Source organism: Coloeus monedula, assembly GCF_965178545.1.
Source record: "Coloeus monedula genome assembly, chromosome: 21".
Taxonomy (NCBI): domain Eukaryota; kingdom Metazoa; phylum Chordata; class Aves; order Passeriformes; family Corvidae; genus Coloeus; species Coloeus monedula.
This window is the reverse complement of record NC_138801.1, coordinates 4,317,531-4,334,643: the sequence shown is the minus strand read 5'-3', so window position 1 is coordinate 4,334,643 and position 17,113 is coordinate 4,317,531. Positions and strand designations below refer to the sequence as shown.

General features: G+C 45.5%; 2 protein-coding genes across 3 annotated transcripts in view; one reads left to right on the top strand and one right to left on the bottom strand.

The window, feature by feature from the left end:
- Positions 1 to 1,530: 1,530 nt before the first annotated feature.
- TTF1 (transcription termination factor 1) lies at positions 1,531 to 12,585 on the bottom strand. Of its 2 annotated transcripts, none has more exons than XM_082295134.1 (12): positions 12,549 to 12,585; positions 11,758 to 11,858; positions 10,756 to 11,597; positions 8,254 to 8,513; positions 7,717 to 7,902; positions 6,551 to 6,629; positions 6,142 to 6,272; positions 5,445 to 5,673; positions 4,310 to 4,399; positions 4,025 to 4,090; positions 3,542 to 3,627; positions 1,531 to 3,156 (listed from the first exon to the last, which is right to left on the bottom strand). In XM_082295134.1, exons 3-12 carry the CDS (start codon positions 11,586 to 11,588, stop codon positions 2,996 to 2,998), a joined length of 2,121 nt encoding a protein of 706 aa, XP_082151260.1. In that variant the 5' UTR covers positions 11,589 to 11,597; positions 11,758 to 11,858; positions 12,549 to 12,585; the 3' UTR covers positions 1,531 to 2,995. The 2 variants fall into 2 exon arrangements, with proteins under 2 accessions (XP_082151260.1, XP_082151261.1); XM_082295135.1 differs by lacking the exon at positions 12,549 to 12,585 and adding an exon at positions 12,190 to 12,434.
- Positions 12,586 to 12,875: 290 nt separating this feature from the next.
- CFAP77 (cilia and flagella associated protein 77) overlaps positions 12,876 to 17,113 on the top strand; it is a gene marked incomplete at both ends in the record, with an annotated part of 56,997 nt that continues 52,759 nt past the window's right edge. The window contains one exon of the mRNA XM_082295140.1: positions 12,876 to 13,001. Coding sequence (XP_082151266.1) covers positions 12,876 to 13,001 — 126 coding nt within the window. The remainder of the gene's footprint in view (positions 13,002 to 17,113) is intronic.

Here is a 17,113-nt window from a genome sequence, read left to right as displayed (position 1 = left end):
AAAAAGCAAGTCCCCGTTTGATCTTCAGCTGCTGCCACCGTAACACGCCTCAACTTTGAAGTGCTGCGAACACACCCTTGGAACGTCTGTCTCCGCTTTGGTAACGCCACACAGACGAGAGTTTTGTGCTGTAACACCGCTCAGGCCATGAACACGCCAGAAAAATGCTTGAAGCGACACAACTGCTTGAAACACCCAAGTTTTTAGGGGGCTTGCAGTGCTTCTACACTTGAAGGATGTGTCATGCTCTAATTTATAATGCAGTCTGATACACAAAGCTTTGTCAAAGTTATTTTCTTTATCATTCTGTGGAGCCTCTTTGGTTTTGGTTTTTTTTTTTAACCCTCTGCACAGTTTGCTCTGTTTGCAGTAATATTGAAACATCCACATGAAAGAACTGCCTCCCCGTGCCTGTGCTCCCATGGGCCCGGGGAAGAGGATGGCAAAGGGAAATGCTGCTTCCTTGTGCCATTATTCAGCACCTGGGAAATAATCAACAAGCAATTACTTGCCCCTGTGCAAACAGATTACACACTTCACCCAACGAGATGACGGGAAGGAGTTTCCTTACTCCATTCCCAGGGCTGCAGGGAGATGGACAAAGCCTCTCTTTTCCTCGGGTCTGTGTTTCCCCAAAGCAGCCAGTGCAGTGATGGCTCCAAGTTTACAATCCTAGCCCTGGCTTGCTCTATTTTGCAGAGAAACTGCTTTTAACAAGTATCAGCAAGAGTTTTCCTTGGGTAGTTTCTGGGAGGGAGTAACAGGGTGCTCATGCCCTGAGGTGACCCTGCAAGCTGGAATGCTCCTGGCTCTTGGACAAGGGAGTCAAAGTGCCTCAGAAAAATATTTTGAAAGGTGGTTTGGAAGCCCAAACATGCAAGATAATGAGAGTGGAGAATGAGATAGCAGAGCTAAACCAAAGGCATCTATCTTGTCTATACTGCTGATTAACAGACAATTTCACCCTAATAACTCTGAATTGCAGCTGGATTGCAGGCCAGGTGACTACAGAGGAGCAGGGAAACCTCTCTTATCTGAGCCCATGGTATTTCCCTACCCGAGGCCAAGAAATCCCTTACTCACACCAGATCCTTGGTAAGTGACTGAGAGCAGCTGAATTAGTAATAATGAAATATCACTGATTCATGGGCCTACTCAGTATTAATTATAAACTTGACATATGTAAAACACTGATCAGGTCTGGATCCAGCTGCACCCAGACTCCTCTCTGAGGAGGAGTTAGAAAGGAAGGGTGTCCATTCTGAACCTCATGAGTCAGCTGGAGGGTCTTTCTTACCCTTTGTGTCTCCAAAACTCTTTGTGAATCACTAACTTGATTTTAACTCAATTTTTCTTTGTATGTTTCTTCCATGCAGTCATTAATAAGGTGAACTTTGCCATCAAACATACTGAGCCTTGGAAAACCATTGTTAAAACTTTGTTAAATTCCATCAAATTTATTGAACTCTATCAAATTATTCTTTTAGCTCAAGAAGACATTCCTGCCTTTCTCTTTTGAGTGAGGTGCATTCCAGTCAACTACAACAGTTGTCCTTTAAAGCAAAGAATAAAATAAGTCTCATTGTGGAGGTAGAAGTTTATTTCTTCAAGATCTACTCTACAAACTCTACAACCAGGTGTTTGTGCTCTTGCCTGCAGACAATTCAGAGCATCTCCATTTTCCAAGAAAAAACCCCTTGAAAAACACAAACTGTTTAGATTCAGAAATTCAAGTTTTTCAGCTTTTAACCTTCAAACCCATGAAGCAATGCAAATCAAAGACTTAAGTGGAAGTGGTATATGTTTCCTTCCCCCCATCCCATTTCATCTCTTGGCTGGAAAATTTTACCCTCAAAGCAGTGGCTGATTAGAGGGGAGGTCCTGCCTGTCTCACAAAAATCCCACTGCTTTCTATCTTCAGAGAGACTAAAGCCAGACATAGTTAAATGTGGAAAGTTCTCCTTTAAAAATCCCTTGCTGTAAGTCACCTTCCAGACCCTCCAACAAGGCCTTTATTTCAAGCTGATTGAAAGTTCTAGATTTTCAGTGATGATTATTAGAATTGAAGAAGGAAGTTCTCACTTATCAAAATGACCCTCAAAAAGCAGGGACTGACTTTTCTTGCATTACTGTCTAATTCAGCATATGGGAAATATAAACAAGCCATACAAAGACTTTACACAGTAAGGTATTTTTGGGGTTTTTTACATTCATTCAGTCGTTCTACAAATAATCATTTCAGGCAGAGAGTTAAAAATATCATACAAAACATGTGTACAACCTCCATCTTACTGCTTAATTTTCTTATTAAAATGCAGAAATTCTCCTTGACACAATAAAAATATATGTATATATATACACACAATTTTGTCTCTGTATTCCAAATATTAATAAAAACATTTTAAATTATTTATTTTGGTTAGCATGAAATGATGAATAGTAATGGACAAAAGTCCTTTTTTTCTAGAAGGGCTGAGAAAAGTGTGAGTCTGCATCAAAAATAAAATCAGTTGCTTTTAAGAATAAGATACCTGTTAAAAAAAAAAACCAACTGAAAAGTTGTGCTGTTTTCATCAACACAGATGTCTTAAGACTTGGTTATTAGAGATGTAAAAGCAAACTGAAAGCCTTTTTCCAATCCCATGAATTTTAAATAATTAAAAAAAAATAAAGTTCTGAAAACCAAGTTCATTCATAAAGGGAAAACAGCAGCTTTCAACTCCACAGAAAAAAAGTATTTTGAGACGTTTAGAAAGCAACTTGCATGCTTAAATGAAAACTTATAAAACCAGAGATACATTAAAATAATAAAAGGTGGCACAAAAGCTCTGTTTAACTCAGTCTTCAATATGAAACAAGACAATCAGAAGTGCCTATCCTGACATTTCCCATTACTCAACAGCCTGGGTACCTGCAGGTGGTGGGCTGTACCCACTTTCAACCAGACCCATTTGCAGTTAAATATGCATATTAGGAATTGCTTTTAGGAAGTCAATTAATCACTCTCTTCACTGGAGTCAAAGATGTCACTGAGTCTGAAAGCCTTCTGCTGCTGACTAGCTGCTGAATTGTCAAAACTACAGTGCTTCCCCTCCTTTTTTCTTAACTTTTCTTCAAGTTCTGGGAGCTTCTTTTCATACAGATAGTCAATAATTTCTATGAGGGGAAAAAAAAAAAGTAGTTTTAATTGGATGTGTAGAGGAACAGCATCCCACAGACAGAAATTAGGTTGTCAGTGTTACATGCACAAAATCTCTGTACTGCTCTGTGGTGATCACAGTGGCTGTGCAGGGAGATCAGACACAACACAAACATGCAAAGAGAAATTAAAATGCACAGTCATAAAACTTTTCAAGCCAAGGTACTAAAAAGAAGAGGACATTGAAAGTTATAAAAAAGGCATTTAGTAAATAAAGTATAAAGCTGAAGATTTTAGCCAATTAGGAGAAAGCGAACCAGGAAAAAATTGAACTAGAATATGCACCCTCTGAAATTCAGCCCGAAGCCTTAAGGAGTATATACAAACAGCTGGCATACTGACCAGAAAAGGTCTTTCTTTTCCATAAAGGGACAAAGGACACTTTCAGCCTATAAAACTTTGCTTGAACATAGGCTCTAGGGACATCTCTGCAAAGAGAAGAGTTAAAAGAATTAGTGGTGCAGGGAGCTATCATAAAGCTTAATTGTTACTGAGTTACCCATTCCTGGGAGTGATGCCAGCCAAACCCTATCTTAGCTTTAGGGAGAAAGGATGGAATTCAAATAATAATTATCTCATACTATCAAATCATCGTTTTTCCCATTAGTTGATTAACACCTGGAAGCAGATACACAACACTCCAGTACTTGGAATGTTAAGGGTTTCAGATCTTGCAGGCATGGCTTCCTGCTCAGTGCTATGCCAGGATATGCAACTGTAATGTTTCCAAACTAAACACTTCCTATTGCTGTAAAGGTATCAGAACTTTGATTCATCTGCTTTCAGTACCCTTTGTATCCATAAAAAGAGGGAAAGAAGGTTTACCCAATAGCATTACTGAGTTCATCCCAGTTTACTTCACTGGCATCCTCTGCTTTTGTTTCATACAACCTGTGAATTTAAGACAGAAGCAGTTTGCAGGCAGAACTCAAGCCATAATTCAGTGCTCCCAGCTCCCCCAGTCAGAAATTACAGGACATTTTGTCCAGAGAAAGAATGATTGCAAAACACGTATCAAGCTGCAAGCAGGCTGTTTTCGCCCTGCAAACTTTTATAAACACAGCTCAAACAGTGAGAGATACAAAAACATCCCAGTGCTCAGAACTGTACCTTTTAATAAGGTTGATCTTGGCCTGCAATCCATTGCTCCCTCTATATAACTGCTGCCCTTTGGTCAATTTGCTTGTTAAAATTGAATTCCTTTGAAAACACACAAAAACAGGTCTTTATCATTTCAAGAAATTCCAAGCATCAAGATGCTGCTGTGTCACAGAGAGGCAATGTTCTGCCAACTGACAGGGGGGATTTAAAGGACACAGACACCAATAGAAAGAATAGTCTTGTTTTGCTATGAATATTAAGGCAATTTATAACAGTAAAATTATACATTCAATAGAAAGACACACTTGGCTTTAGCAACAAGCAAAAGCAAGGTAATGCACCTATTCTTTACTACACGAGAGAAAGGATAGTGATTGAGAAAGATACATCACCAACTGCCTAAATATTTTACCATCACCCAGATCCTCAGTCACTGGGGAGCCCCATTTCACAGCCAGGATCTGGAGAACCCCTCCCAGCAACTGGGAAATCCTACAGTGTTTCCACCTGTAGGTGAGGTCTCCAAATTCACCCTGAAAGTGGGTCCAGCTTTTATAGGCCCAAATCAGCAAGTCAAAGTGACTTGATTGTATTTTTAGCATGGAAACACCTGGATCTGATGGCACACTTCCCAGCTAGCAGGGGCAGAGGCTTGGCCAGAGCGTAGGCCTGGGCTGGGAGGACTTCCCCTAAAATATCTTACAAACAAGCTGCTGTTCCTGTCTGTTGGGAAAGTTTCTTAAAATGATACATTTCTTGCAGGTAACTACACAACATTATGTGAAAGTTTCTGAAGCAGCTGGTTTGGTGTTAAACAGCTGGCGTAAGAGTCTTGATCATCTGTTTTTACCTAAATAATACTGCTGGTGTTAGTCACACGATGCCCAGGGTTCATCCTGTAAATCAGCTCTGCTGCTCCAGCCTCAGCACATCAGGCAGAAATCAGGCTTTGCTATCACAGCAAGAAGAAAACTTGCCCCAGCTACCAAAGAGTTACTTGTCTCAGACATATATGCAATGCCTCTTCTGTACTCTACAGTGTCTTATCTGTCCTACCAAATGATCATGATAAAAACCACAGGTTTTACAGAATAAATACTCCCCACTACACATTTTACTATCTCAGTTTAGTCCAAGCCCTCACCACTTCTGTTTGCACTGTCTCCAATATCGACTTCCCACTTTGGTTTCAATCTCAGTCCATGGCAGTTGCTGGTACAGCTTCTCACGTTCAATCCAGGGATCTGTGCTTGACTGTTCCAGTGAGGAAAGAGAACTTGGATTTTCTGTTTTCAGTTTCCTCCTCATCACCTCCTTCACTGCATTCATTAACTTCTGGGTCTCTTCCTTTGTCCAAGGACCATAATTAATAGCTAAAATTGAAAAACCACCAGGTTTAGGCATAATTTATCATAAATGATTAGGGAAGAAAAGGCAAAAGAGCAAACAATTCACTTTGCCTGTTCTTTATTTATAGGACCAACTTCTTAACACATCTCCTAGAAACCCTTCTGCATACCAGACTTGAGAGTTCAGCCTAAACACTAAAGAACAGACTGATCCCCAGTTTTTATCTTTTTAAACGTGGTTGCCAAATTCCTTCTGCCCTCCCTGTGAAATCATCTTATTTAGATGTCAGTTCTGTTCCACATCTTTTCTCTTTTCTTTCAGAAATCTTTCTTATCCCTTCTACATGGGATAGAAGAAGAGGACCACCACTACAAATTAATTAATTTTAAACCCCATACTTGAAGGACTTTTTCTTCATCTTTAGGGTACCTACAACATAAGAGTTCAACTAACAGTAGACAAAATTAATTGTTTTTCTTAAAATTACATACCTGACTTGATTTCAGAGAATTTCATAGCAACCGAGAGGTTAGAACGGGACATCAGCTCAGAAATCTTCTTCCAATCATTGCCATGCAGAGCTTGATACTTCTTTAATTTTTCTTTTTCTTCCTTAGTATACCTGGTTGAGAAAACGGGTACAGCTTCAGCTGTAAATTCAAACCATTTCAATCTCTTAAAGAGCTGTATCCCCTCCAGGTGGTCAATGTTAATCATCACTATCAATTCAAGTCACATTTTAGAACAGAGGAATCAATAAGGGAAATTGAACTATCAGTTAAGTCACAATAACTGGCACAAATGGGAGAGATGATCTTCATTTGTATCCATTTTTAATTTACAAATAATCAACACGGACTGATATTAACATTCAGAAACACTTTTAAAGTATTCCCTTACCTTCCTTTATAATTATTTGGGTCAAACATCTTCCTTGCTCGATAATATATCAGCCTCCAGGGTCGGGGTATGCCCTCAGCTGGAAGGTAGAGAATCATTTTTAACAGACATTTCTCACAGTAGTGAGGCCAAAATGAAACAAACCCCAAAACCCAACACCACACATTTTCATGACTGTGCTGTCAACAACAGATTCTTTCCACTCACTCTTGCTACTCACTAGCTACAAACTGCATGGATGGCTGTGCATTTGAGCCAGGTGTAATTAAAATTTAACTGGCATACTGAATACTCCCATTAAAAGAGAGACATGAGACAGCCACCAGGCAGGAGGCTGAGGAGACACTGGGCTTCTGCTTACAGACTGTTTCAACTGGGAAAAGCAGGCAGTGGGGCATCCAGCAAAAACCAAGTGAGGATCTCTCCTGAAGGGAAGATCCACAGAGACCAACCCCTGGGAACACACAACCACCTTGGTCAGCAGTGCCCAGGAGAGGTGAGTCACAGAACACTGATGAGACTTTCTGCCAAATCTTCCCAGACTGGAATGAAAGTCAACATCAGGCAAATGTGACAATGCAGAGGGAAGGATTGTGTGTCTGAAATAATCACAGAGGAACAAATCTGTAGTTTGATCCCAATATCCCAATCCATGACAGGCTGCCCTTTACTCTGCCTTGCCTAAGATGATGACACCAAGCACACAGAATAAAGCTCCTGGTGCACTGAGAAGATCCCCATGTCTTGGAAAACTGACATGGCTCAATTTCTTCCATCCCCCCTCAGTCCTGCACTTGCCACCTATTTATGTGATCTAGGAACAGGTGACAATTTCAGACAGGACTTAATCAATCACAGCTGCCATTAATAACCTTAATTATAGTTTAGCAAATAACGCACTTAAAATGTGGTCAAGACCAGTAAAGACTTTCAGACTTGCATTTGGGCTTTATGGCTTTATCTCTAAACTCTTCCTACTTGAGACCAGATAGTAAGAACAATATACTGTGCAGATTATAAACTACACCATCTCAGCAGCTCCTTTTTTAACCAAATTTAGCAACATCAGTGCTTTTCAATAAAAATTATTTTACAAAATATGCCATGATATCACCGGGTTGTAGAATACAACATTCAGCTGTCTGAGAATAAATTTAAATACTCACAAATTTTTTCACAAAAATGATGTTCTGTTTTCAGGCGATGGATGGTGTCTTTATCTTCTGGATACCTCGAGGTAAACAGAAGTTTTTCAGCACTGTCTATTCCAGTAAGTGATAAGAACTCTTCAACATTTTTCTGGATTTGTTTATTTTCCTTTTGGGTAAATCTGCCAAACTTGACAGCAATACCTAAAATATAAAAAGGTTAAGAAAAACAAATCAAACCTCAAGTACCATCTCTTGCACATCTCAGGTTTTAGCTTGGGTATAAGAAAAGATCAGCAAATTCTATGGGGTAAAAAGAAAACTGAAAGAGACAAAACCAGCTGGAAATGAGCAATCTACACACAAGTGTGGACTGAAATTTGCCAGTGTGGAAGCAGATGCTACGAACAGAGAAACAGAAAATATGTCAATGGAATGAAGTGAACCAGACTCTGTGGGTGCAACAGACATGACACAAGAAACTTTTCCCTCTGTCAAAACATTAGCACAGCTGCACAGTCCTTCCTCACTGCAACAGGACTTCAGAGAGCTCACCCTGTTTTTTAAACTCCTTAAATCTCATTAGGTCTCTTCCAGCCATCTTCTTGATTGAACTGTCTGATATATTCTTCACATGAGGAATAAACTCTTCCAGTTCTTGTCTTGCAGCATCCAAATCCATGACTGAAGACGTGACAGAGTCCAGGCCTTCTTCACCATCCAGACTGACCTCATCAGAGGCTGCCAATTCAGCAAAGGAACTGTTCTGCTTCTTCTGCTTCTTCTTTTTATTTGATGCCAAGGGTTTTGGTGTCCTGATATAAAAAAAGGCACAAAATAAAATACACCGCTAGAACTCCAAACCAAAGACTTTTTTAACACCTCTACCCTTAAAAGAATGAACACATTCATTAATTACTGGGTTAATTTGGCACAGTCTGATTTTTTGGTAGCGGGGAAGGCCACAGAAATTCTGTGAGAAGCTGCTGGAAGCTTCCACTATGTCCGACAGAGCCAATCTCTGCTGGCTCTGAAGATGGACACGCTGCTGGCCCAATCAGAGAGGCTGGTAACCCTCTGTGATGCCACATTTAAGAAGGAACTCAAACAGCACACGTGCAGTTTTTTCCAGGGGCAGTGAGCCACCGCCACCCCGGCGTGTTCTGGCCAGCCTGTGGCCATGTGCTGCTGTGACCACCATCATCTCAGTGTGGCTTGCAGCGAGCTCTGGCTGCCCCTAGCCATGCCACACCGTGGGCAGAAGGGCAGGGGTGGCAGTGGTGGCTTCTTTCCCGGTGCCCCACATGAGGAGAGGCATTAAATAACGTCGGTGCCACGGCAGCCACCGCTGCCCACGCGGTGGTGGGCCCGCCAAGCCGGTGGCGAAAACACGGTGAGCGATTCCCTGATGCAGAACCTAAGGGAAATCAACCCCTCAGCGCTGCAGGATGCTGCAAGAATCTTGGAACTGGTGGAATTTGTTGGCAATGGTGCCTACGAGCAGCAGTTTTTCTTCTAGTCGGAGAAAGAGGAGGAAGTGAGGACATGTGAGGGAAAACAACATGGTGGCACCAAGGTCAGTGGAAAGAAAGAGGGGGAGGAGGTGCTCCAAATGTCAGGGTTGAGATTCCTCTGCAGGCCATGGTGAGGACCATGGTGAAACAAACTGTCCCCCTGTAATCCATAAAGTCCACGTGGAGTGCAGAATTCCACTTGCAGCCTGTGGGAAAAGTGCTCATGCCGGAGCAGGTGGATGCCAGAGAAAGCTGTAATCCAGTGGGAAACCTGAATAGAGAGAAAGAGGGCCCTTGCTTCCAAACTAGAGCAGCCTATCCTTAAAAGACTGCACCCCATGAACGAGTGACCCACGCCACAAGAGTTTTGGGAAGACTGTTTGTCTGTGGGAGGGACTCACATTGCAGCAGATTTGGCAGAACTGCTGCTTGGGAAATGAGAACCACGCAGTTCACAGAGAACTGTCTCCCGTGGGAGGGACCCCAGGGCACAGCAGAGAAAAGACTCCTCCCCCTGAGCAAACAGAAGATCTCGGGTGACAAACTGACCAAACCCCCATGCCCCGTCTCCCTGCACTGTCAGTGGGAAGGAGGGAGGGACTGGGGGAAAAAGGTGTTTTAAAGGCTTCTTTTACTCCTCATCATCCTCCTCTAAAATAATAAATTTACTTTGTACCTTTAAATTTGAACCTGTTTTGCCCTTAAAGTGTTTTTTCCTCAGTCCTCAACTCATGAGCTCTTAGGTTTTTTTCCCCTCCTTTGCCCAACTACAGCAGAGAGTGAGTCAAGGGTTTTCGTGGGTGCCTGACATTTTAAGCAGTGTCAAACCACAGAACAAAACATTACAGAAGAAAAAATACTTCACACATCCACTGCCTTGCATTTCCAACCTTTTAACATAATCGAAAAATTGTAATTTAGTACCAAATTTCTATACTTAAAATAATCAAGGAGCTTTCTGAAGTTCTGAAAATCCAAAGAACTCTCACCCATGGGCATACTGAAGAAATAATGTCTCTTGCTACCACTGGCACTCAGATTTTTTCCATCTGTCTCTTACTAGTGCTCCTATTTTGTGTTCTAGACACTGTAAAGACATCAAGAACTACTTACATGAGCATTTATTTGCACAGAACATTAAACTGTTTAGCTGACCTTACTAGCTGCTTGGTTAAAATGCACATGTTCCCTACAAATATCAAGTTTAAAAAATGAAATCCCTTTCTTTCCCCCCACTTTTCTTTTTTAAAATGTGAATTGTTTGCACATAAATTATTTCTACACCTACAGTTTTAAAGAGGAGAAAAGAGCCTACACTGAAGGCAATGGTGGTGCATTCCTAAAAATTGTTATTGTATCTCCACAAGAAAGCTGAGCATTTAAAGTAGATCTCTAATGCCTCAATATGCTGTACAACCTGAAAGTTTTTCTTTAAAACACATACAAAACAGAATGATGAAAAATCTGGGACCCAAATAACCTGAAAGGAACATATCTGGGGAGTGGAGGAAGAAAAAACCCCACAAACAAAACCTAAACTTACATCATGTCACACTCCGAAGAGCTTTCTTCCATGACAACAGTGCTGCTTTTTTTGGCCTTTTTAGCACGTGCTGGAGTCTTTTTAGCTGCTTTACTGGGTGTAGAAAAATCAGCAGGGACCTCCATGGAGACCTCACTGATGGCAGAAGCAGCATCACAGTCCCCATCCTCGCCTGCAGGTGAAGGGCACCCCCTGTGCCCCCTGCTCTGCTCTGAGGATGACAGCAGTGACTGCTCAGCTGCTCCATCTGTGTCCTTCTGCACATCCTGAGCACTGCCCTCTCTCCTCTTCTTCCTCTTCTTTTTGGATTTCTCTTTGTGGCCCTTGCTGTGTTCCTCCGAGGGAGGCAGCTCACACGCCTCGTCCTCTTCAGGCAGCTTTCCTTTCTTTTTCTTCTTAGCTTTTTTAAAATAAACATAATCAGCAGCATCCTGCTGGCAGTCCTGGGTGCTGTACTGGTTCACAGGGACACAGGTGACATCGCTGTGCTCATCAGTGCTCTCGTTACTCTTCCGCTTCCTCTTCTTCTTGGGGGAAGCAGCTGCTCCAGTCCCATTGCTCATTTCATGTTCCAGTCTCACACAGTAATTATCTATCAAAGCCTGCTGCTTCTCACCCTTTTCTTTCAGCTTTTTTTTCTTTTTCTTGCCCTCCCCACGCTGTGCTGCTGCATCTTCAAACAGCAGCGGGGAAGCGCGGCCGAGCTCTGGAGCCTCTGCACTTTCAGCATTTTCGTGTTTGTTCTTGTACCCATTGTGTTTCCTCTTCTTCTTTTTCTTCTTCTTGACAAAATCCTGGACTTGAAAATCATCTGCACGAGCTTTGCCTTTCATTTTTTTTCCCTTAAATAAATGAGAGGAGTTTTATTGAAGTGTTGTAATTTACACACGGTTACACACAGTAAAAAAAAAGCCAAAACACCCCCCTCAAAACCCAACAAAAAGCACAAAACCCACCCAAAACCTTCTAAATTAAAAACTCAATTTTATCTTAGATGCTTACTTTTTAATCCAGCTAGTTTTGTAAAGTGCCCAGGAAAAACTGATGCCTTCTTTGTCAACCAGATGTGCATCACAGCTGCCCTCAGCCTTCAAGGTACCTTGCTGCAACAACAAAAGACACACTTTTAATAAATTTAATAATTACTAGCTTTGATTTTGAATAATTAAGCCACGTCAGACTGTTGTGTTCAACTCAGCTTTCAGCACTGAAACAGCAACAAGCTAAAAGCAACTGAGAAATAGGAGACTAATCAGCACTAAACCCAAAATTCTCTAATTAGAGGTTTCTGACGGGCTCTGCTCGAGCCCAAGCCGAGCTCAGCCCTGCCGGATCTGTCCGGCAGAGGCCAATTCCTGCAGAATACAGTCACCCAGAGCAGGCAGGAAGCATTTTTAGCACATTTTCCACAGCCAGCACATACGAAACACTCACCGCGCAACACCCCCGGCACGTTTGAAACACGCGCCCTTGAATTTCGCATCCCCACAGCAGTTCGCACCACCGGCCGGTACCGGGCATCCCCTCCTCACCACCGAGGGGAACGAGCGGCCCCGAAGGCTCTGTGGAACTCCAACCACAAGCCCAGACACCGATAAACCCCGGCTAAGAACGGGCGTACGGCGGGCCCGGGCCCCGCCGCTCCCCTCCGCCGCCCTGGGGCTACCGAGGGAGACTCCCAGCACACGCACAGAGCTCTCGGCAGCCCCGGGCTGAGGGGCAGCCCCAGGCTGAGGGGCACCCGCACCCCCCCCCTCCCCCCCGCTCCCCGTCCCCGCCGGGCCTCCCGCTACCTCCACGCGGTGTCCGCCCGCGCCGCCGGTCCCCCGCGCCCCGCCGCCGAACCATCCGTTCCCCCGGCGGAAGCGACCCCAGCCGGACCCATCAGAGCGGCGCACCGCCCGTTGCCTGGAAACGGATGCCGCCGCGCGCGCCGCGAGTTGGGTGCGGGAACCCCGGAGCCGGGACCGGCACTGGAACCGGCACTGGAACCGGGACCGGGACCGCCAAGAGAGCCCCGGAACCGGCACCGGGACCGCCGACACCTCCCCCGGCACCACGACCAGGACTGGGACCGGGACTGCCGAGAGAGCCCCGCACCGGGACCGGCCCCCGGTGCCATGGCGGGCGGCAGAGCGGGGTCCCGGCGGCGGCCGATGACTTTGGCCGAGGCAGGCCCGGGCACGGAGAACGAGCGGCTGGGGGTGGTCCGGCTCAGCATGCTGCGCAACCCGCTCATCCTCAAGGTCAGCCCCGCGACCCCCGCGACCCCCGCGACCCCCGTTCCCTCCGCCCCCTGCCCCGGCACGGCCACCCCCCATCCCACCGCGAACAGAACCCCGGCGGGGTGGGGGGTCACAGTCCCTGCGGGCATCTGCACAGCGGAGAAGTTTTCCCTTAAAGCGGTTAAAACCAGTTTTTTCCCCATTGATTTATATGACAAGGAAATCGTGTTTCCCCGCTGCTCCTTCACAAGCGTGGTCGTGTTTTAAACACGCGGCGGTCCCCAGCTGGTGATGGGCACAGAGGAGAATGGGTTCTCCCTCCGAGGATCGGGCGTTTTCCCAAGTTTCCATAGTCTACGGTTTGGGAAGTTCTTGGGGACGGGGACCGAGGTGTCACTGGGGCTGCTCTCCATCCCAGACACAGCAGAGGGGTCCCGGGGCGGGGGTCACACAAACTGTATCCACCTAAATTACCACCAGCATTGGAAGGGGCTGCCCAGGGAGGTGGTGGAAGGCACCATTCCTAAGGAGTCCAAGGAACGCCTTGCACTCAGTGCTCTGGTCTGGGTGATAAGGTGGGGATCAGTCACAGGTTGGACTCGGTGGTCTTGGAGGTCTTTTCCACCCTAACTGATTCTGTGGTTCTGTAATTAGGATTGCTGTGGAGGTTCTGCTCCCTTCACAAACTCCTGGCACTTCTCAACTTGTTAATCCCACTCGTACCCCCGCCCTGTGCACCGGCTGAGCTCGGGGTGTGGCTCGGAAAGTTTTGAGCATCTCGCTTCGTTTGGTTCCTCCTCCTCGACACCCACACCCCCAGCGAGTCACGCTTTAACCCCCGCCTCCGCCGGCCCCCTGCTCGCCGAGCAGCAGCTGAAGTGCGGCTGTCATCCCCTGGATGGCACTCTCAGAACGGCTTCGTGCCCGAGCCCCGAGCCCTACCCGCGCTCGGGGCCGGGGAGCGCGGTGGGCGCAGCTCCCGCAGCCGGCACCGAGCGCTTGGACCGGCTGCTCTTTGGCCTTTCCGTGCCGGGGCAGCCGCTCCTGCTCCCAAGCCTTGTTTCCCCGCCGATGGCGCTTAAACCGCGCCTTTCCAGCCGGAGTTCAGCTCTTCAGCTCCCTCAGTAATCGCACCCCTGCACCGCCAGGCGTGGAAGTTGGCCGTAAAATTTTGGAATTTGGAATATCACCGGAAATTCGAGACTTTGCAATATTGAATACCTTCTTTTGTTTTCTTATGAAACTCTAAAAATCTATCGGGATATTTTGTCAGGCAAAGAAAAAAAAGCAGGTTTTGCATCAGAACTCCGAAGTGGCTTCACTTTTTCAAATCCACAATTTCTACTTTCTTTCTTTTCTCTGCGTCCCCTAAGTTTGATGGGAAGGATAACTGTTGCAGAGCATCCTGGCGGTAGGAATGCTGAGCAATTTAAAATTGTGGGATGTTTTAATAAGACACAATCTGGATTTCTACAATCTGGTGAAACTAAAATTTGAGCAAGTTTTTTGGGGAAAAAATAGAGTTAAATTTCTGAACAATTTCTGTTCTCTCAGGGCTTCCTTGCAGGAGGGTGTCTGCTGGTAGGGATGTGAGGAGATCTGCATCCACCCAATGCAATCCTTGAGCATGGAGTAAGTGGGGTGTTAACAGGGATGCTTTTACCCTTGGAACTAGCAGTAATTGCACTTCATGGTAGGTTCTGCTGCAAACTTTGTGCAGCAAACTGCTGCCCCCCTGCCAGCTGCCCCCCTGCCAGCTGCCCCAGGGAGTACTGAATTGAGCAGGGTGAATTCAGCAGCCTGTCTGCCAGGAGGTGACAGGGTGGGGTGGCAGTTCACTGGGTAAACGCTGGCACTGCACGCACCAGCGGTGACACACTTACAGCATCGGCCCTCTGCCATTCGTCCTCCTCCTGCCTCCAGCTGCAGCCTGGAATCTCTTCCTCCCCAGGGCAGCCCTGGGGACCAGGCATTCTGAAGAGAATGGCCAGCAGGTCCCAACCCTCATGCTGTGCAGTGCCACCTGAAACTGAAGGACACAAAGATAGTTTAGAAGAAAAGGACAAAAGGTTTGGAGACCACTGCAGCCGAGGGAGGGCACGAGGAGCACACAGCTCCAACAGCTGCCAGTGAGGTTCTCTGGTCAGCAAATACACAAGAACCTGAGGCCCAGTAGAGATGGATGGGACACTCAGTCCCTGATCTTCCTCCAAATAGCACTCAGACCCCAAAACCCTGGTCCACGTGTGACGGATCCCCTACTTTGCAGCAGCCAACAACAGGACTCCCTGCTTTCTCTTTCAATTCCCTTTTATATCTTCTAGATACCCAAACAAGACCCCTGCCCAGACTGTGTTTCTGGCTGAGCCTCCTGCCCCAGCTCTGCCCAGCCCCAGCCTCCCACCAGGACATGTCCACACACACTGGCTATCACAGATTTAAACCGTCATCCTCTCACAAAAAGATTTCTAGGGATGAATGCTCTGTTTCTCTGCTAGAGTGTATGATGTGTTTTAATTAAGCAAGGAGTTAATTTAGTTATCAATATTTATTTGCTTGCAGGATAAAACTGAGGAAAGCATTTCATCTACTGATGCCAGTAAAAATCTGAGCAAAGCACTTTTGGTCTGTTTTCACCAGTAAAAGCCTTAGCCAAGCACTTTTCCAGTACAAACTTACTGAAAACTTCTGTGTTACAAAAATAAACCAGCTCTGGGCAGGAAATATGAGTTTACCACATTTAACCCCTGGCATGCTCAACACAAACTTCAGAAATAGTCACCCATGGCAGCTTGGTTACATTCATAGTAATATTGTCTGGATAATATGGTACAATTAAGTTCAACGTATCACTGACAAAGTCACTGTCACCAGCACGGAGTTGGATTTGCCTTCCCTGGTGTGTGAAGGTAAATGGGAAATCCAGATCCATGTGCCAAAGCATCCACTTACCTGTTCAGGTGGAGCCAGGGGAAATGCAGAGAGCGGGGAACTGCTCTCCACAAAAAGCCCGCAGAGATGAGAAGCATCTGGCTCACCTTCAGAGCCCCTACTGCTGCTCCCAGCATTGAAAAGTTGTTTCCAAGCTGGCAGTTCTGAGGAGGAAGAGGAGGAGGATGGTGCTGCTGCTCTGCTGGCCAGGAAAGGCTGGCACCAGGTCCCAGTCCAGACTGCAGGAAAAGCAGATTTAACAAACAGAACCACTGGAATGTGCAGTATTTGTTTTACAAGCTTGTTATTTACATGACAACTGATGCCAGGCTGTCTTTATTGGTCTGAATGCCAGGGCATTTAGGGTTCATTTTCCTAAGATTTCCTCTACAGGCCCAAGGGATGGAATTTTTTCTTTTATTCCAAATGAGATTGAACAGAAGCTACAGGATTCAGGCAATAAAATTCCAGCAGCTACAATCTCCAGAAGAAAAATACATGATCCTAACAGCTCACAAAAACACAGGAACTGGCACATTGATAGCCTTGGCTTTGGAATTCCCAGCAAAGGAAGGATTAGCCAGGCCAGGGAGAGTGAACTGCCCTTTTTGGTGGGTGAAGGGGATGCACAGAACTTTCCCTGGGCTCATGCAGGAGCCTGCTCCATGCCCAGGGGAGCAGCGCCCTGTGGGTGACAGCAGGGCACCAGCCAGGTGACCAAGGGACTCCACTCCCCACGTGGGTACCAAGTAAAGGCAGAAATCACCCGCCACGTTTTCATTTTTCCTTTCCTGCCTCTTGAAGCTCATAATGAAGTATTTCTGAGCTGTCTGATTGTCACAGAGCAAGGCACTGCTGAGAATTGTTGCAAAATAATTTTGGTTTCTGCAATGATCCATAGGATGGACACTACAAAAGCAAGGAGGGGCATTTTGTCAAACTAGAATGGTGTCACATTGTGAACAAAGAAAAGAAAAAGCTGTAATTAAGCAAGAGACAAAGATGGACAAGTGCATGGTGTGAAAAAGAGTATTACAACTTTGAGCTGTAAACTGCATCATCACAAACATCTCTTGGAACAGGAATTACTGAAAAGGCAGGTTTTCCATCACTCTGAAGCTTTTATTAATAGACCTGGACTGTGGCTGCAACAGGGCTTTTACACCCGAATGCTGTGCTTCATGTTTGAGCCTTTAGCCCTC